Source organism: Apteryx rowi, unplaced genomic scaffold (genome assembly GCF_003343035.1).
Source record: "Apteryx rowi isolate R43461 unplaced genomic scaffold, aptRow1 scaffold_38, whole genome shotgun sequence".
In the NCBI taxonomy this organism is placed as follows: domain Eukaryota; kingdom Metazoa; phylum Chordata; class Aves; order Apterygiformes; family Apterygidae; genus Apteryx; species Apteryx rowi.
The window spans coordinates 3,165,947-3,168,361 of NW_020450307.1; the positions used below are offsets into that span (position 1 = coordinate 3,165,947).

The 2,415-nt window shown below is 58.4% G+C and overlaps 1 protein-coding gene across 1 annotated transcript; it reads right to left on the bottom strand.

Annotated features, from left to right (window-relative positions):
- Positions 1–805: 805 nt before the first annotated feature.
- Positions 806–2,409, bottom strand: HES4 (hes family bHLH transcription factor 4). Its single transcript, XM_026074066.1, has 4 exons — positions 2,386–2,409; positions 2,206–2,301; positions 1,809–1,896; positions 806–1,711 (listed from the first exon to the last, which is right to left on the bottom strand). Exons 2-4 carry the CDS (start codon positions 2,284–2,286, stop codon positions 1,143–1,145), a joined length of 738 nt encoding a protein of 245 aa, XP_025929851.1. The 5' UTR covers positions 2,287–2,301; positions 2,386–2,409; the 3' UTR covers positions 806–1,142.
- Between the last annotated feature and the right edge of the window lie 6 nt (positions 2,410–2,415).

Genomic DNA, 2,415 nt, shown 5'->3' on the forward strand with positions numbered 1-2,415 from the left:
GCTGTGTGTGTGAGGCTGCAATTGCTTCCACTTGGCCAGGATTCAAGTACTGGGGGAGAATCAGAATGGGTGGCAAAACTGTCTTTTCCTCAGTTCCCTTGCTTACTGGAAAAAAAAAAGAAGAAAAAGCCACAACCCTGAGTTATTCTCTTTTATGAGGTAGGCATTGTGAGAGCAGGCAATTGAATTTACAACAGCATTGAGTATCAGAGTCTATCTGGCCCTGTCAATGAGAGTGGAGAGAAAAAAAAAAGACACACATTAACCCTCAGCTCCGAGTTCCCAGGCATTTCAATAGGGTTCCCAACTTCCCAAAGAGCCCGCTGCATACTCGATGAGACCCTTTATACCTTCTAATTACCCTCCTCACAATAGGGACAGACTCTCTAGCCTCTTTTCTAGGCAAGATAGTAACTTTTGCACACACCACCCCCCCACACACAACCCTCAAGAAAAGGTAGTAAGGAGTGAAATCTTAAGAGGGATATTATTTCAGTAACTTTTCCCTGAACAGGTATCAAGAGTAGCCTACTTATCTCAGATTCAAGGAGCACGTATTTAAGGATTGCCCTTTCTTTTGAGCAGGAACCCTACATTTACAAAGTTCTCAGGAGATGTTTTAGCACAGCCACCCCTTTTTTTAAACCCTCCCCCCCAACTATCCCTTCCAACTAAGGTCATTCCCTTCCAGGTTGTGGGGTTTGCACACACAGGATTAGCTTGTCCCTGCCCCCTCCCCCCAACTAAATGAAAGGAGAAAAATAGATATATCTATTTCAAAGAATTTATTTCAACACCTGCAACTTTGGGGGTGGGGTTGGGGGGAGTTTAAACACAGGCACACACACACACAGACAAACAGGATACAAACAACTTTGGCATTATACTTTGAATATTTGTTACAAAACTATTTCATTTATTTTTTAAAAAAGTATCTCAAATAAAGGCATTTTAAAGGAGTAAAAATACAAGTTGAGATCCCAACCTCTGAAAATAATAAATAGATTGTTCATAATGAGGTCTTTCCTTTCTGTTTAAATCTGCTTTTAAAAAAAAAAAAGAAAAAAACACCAAAAACCATAATGGGGCTCCATACAACGGAGCCAAGAGAAGAGTTTTTGGGGGGAACTGCTTTAGGCACGTCACCAAGGCCTCCAGACGGACTCGCTGCGCTCCCCGACGGGGCTCCCCGCTTGGGAGGCCGGAACAACGCTGCCCCCGAACGACGTCAGCCCCTGCACCGGCGACGCCGAGGGGGGGGCCGCGGCCCCGCCGCCCGCGGACGCCGGCACGCTGGCGTTGCCGTACAGCGGGATAACCGCGCCCGAGTTCGGGGGAAAAGCCGGGTTCGGGATGAGGAAAGCGAACTGGCCGTCGGTAGCAGGCACGAGCTGGAAGCCGCCGTAGACCTTGGGGGAGAGGGCTTCGGCCGGGTTCAGCTTGCAGGGCACCGGCATGGCGCCGGCGGCGGCGGGCGGCAGCTGGACGTGCAGCGGCTGCGCCAGATGTGCGGGCTGGCCGGCCGGCGGCGGCGGCGGGTAGTTCATCGCCACGATCTGGCCCAGGCAAGCCGAGAGGTGACTGAGGAGGCGGGTGCGCACGTCGGTGTTCACCCCTTCGCAGGTGGACAGGAACCGCGTCACCTCGTTCATGCACTCGTTAAATCCAGCCCGGTACTTGCCGAGGACGGTGGGGTCGGCGCTGAGCGCGGCTGCAAAGCAAGGGGGCACGGGGTGAGCGCCAGGCCCGGAGCCGCCGCGCCGGCCCCCCCCCCCCGCGCCGGGGCCGCCCCCGGGGTCCCTGCTCACCCGTCATCTGCGCCCGCTGCAGGTTCCGCAGGTGCTTCACCGTCATCTCCAGGATGTCCGCCTTCTCCAGCTTGGAGTGCCGCGAGCTCTGCACAGGGAGGCAGCCGGAGGCCACCGCGTCAGCGCTGCCGCCCGGGCCCCGGCACCCCACCATGCCTCCCCCAGCAGCCCACCCCCCCGCAGCCCACCATGCACCGGCACCCCACCATGCCTCCCCCAGCAGCCCACCATGCACCGGCACCCCACCATGCACCCCCAGCAACCCGGCACCCCCGCATGCACCCGCCTCCCCCCGGAGCCCACCGTGCACCCGGCCCTCTCCGCACCCCACCATGCAGCGGCCCCCCACCATGCACCCAGCACCCCCGGAGCCCACCGCGCACCCGGCGCCACTTACATCCTTCTTCAGCGCGTCCAGGATGAGCGTCTTGAGCTGCCCCAGGCTCTCGTTGATCCTCGCCCGGCGCCGCTTCTCCATGATGGGCTTGGAGGACTGCGGGGAGAGCGCACACGGTGACTGCACTGCGCGGCCCGGCGCGGCCCGGCGCGCCCCGGTCCCCCCGGCCCCGGCACCGACCTCAGCACGGCCGCGGGCTCGCCGCCATCC

Bases quoted from the DNA above. Each gene is read 5' to 3' on its own strand.
- HES4 (XM_026074066.1), bottom strand. From the start codon at position 2,286: ATGGAGAAGCGGCGCCGGGCGAGGATCAACGAGAGCCTGGGGCAGCTC. The intron at 1,897-2,205 runs GTAAGTGGCGCC...CTCCCTGTGCAG, and splicing joins TGGACGCGCTGAAGAAGGAT to AGCTCGCGGCACTCCAAGCT. The intron at 1,712-1,808 runs GTGAGCAGGGAC...CTTGCTTTGCAG, and splicing joins GCAGCGGGCGCAGATGACGG to CCGCGCTCAGCGCCGACCCC.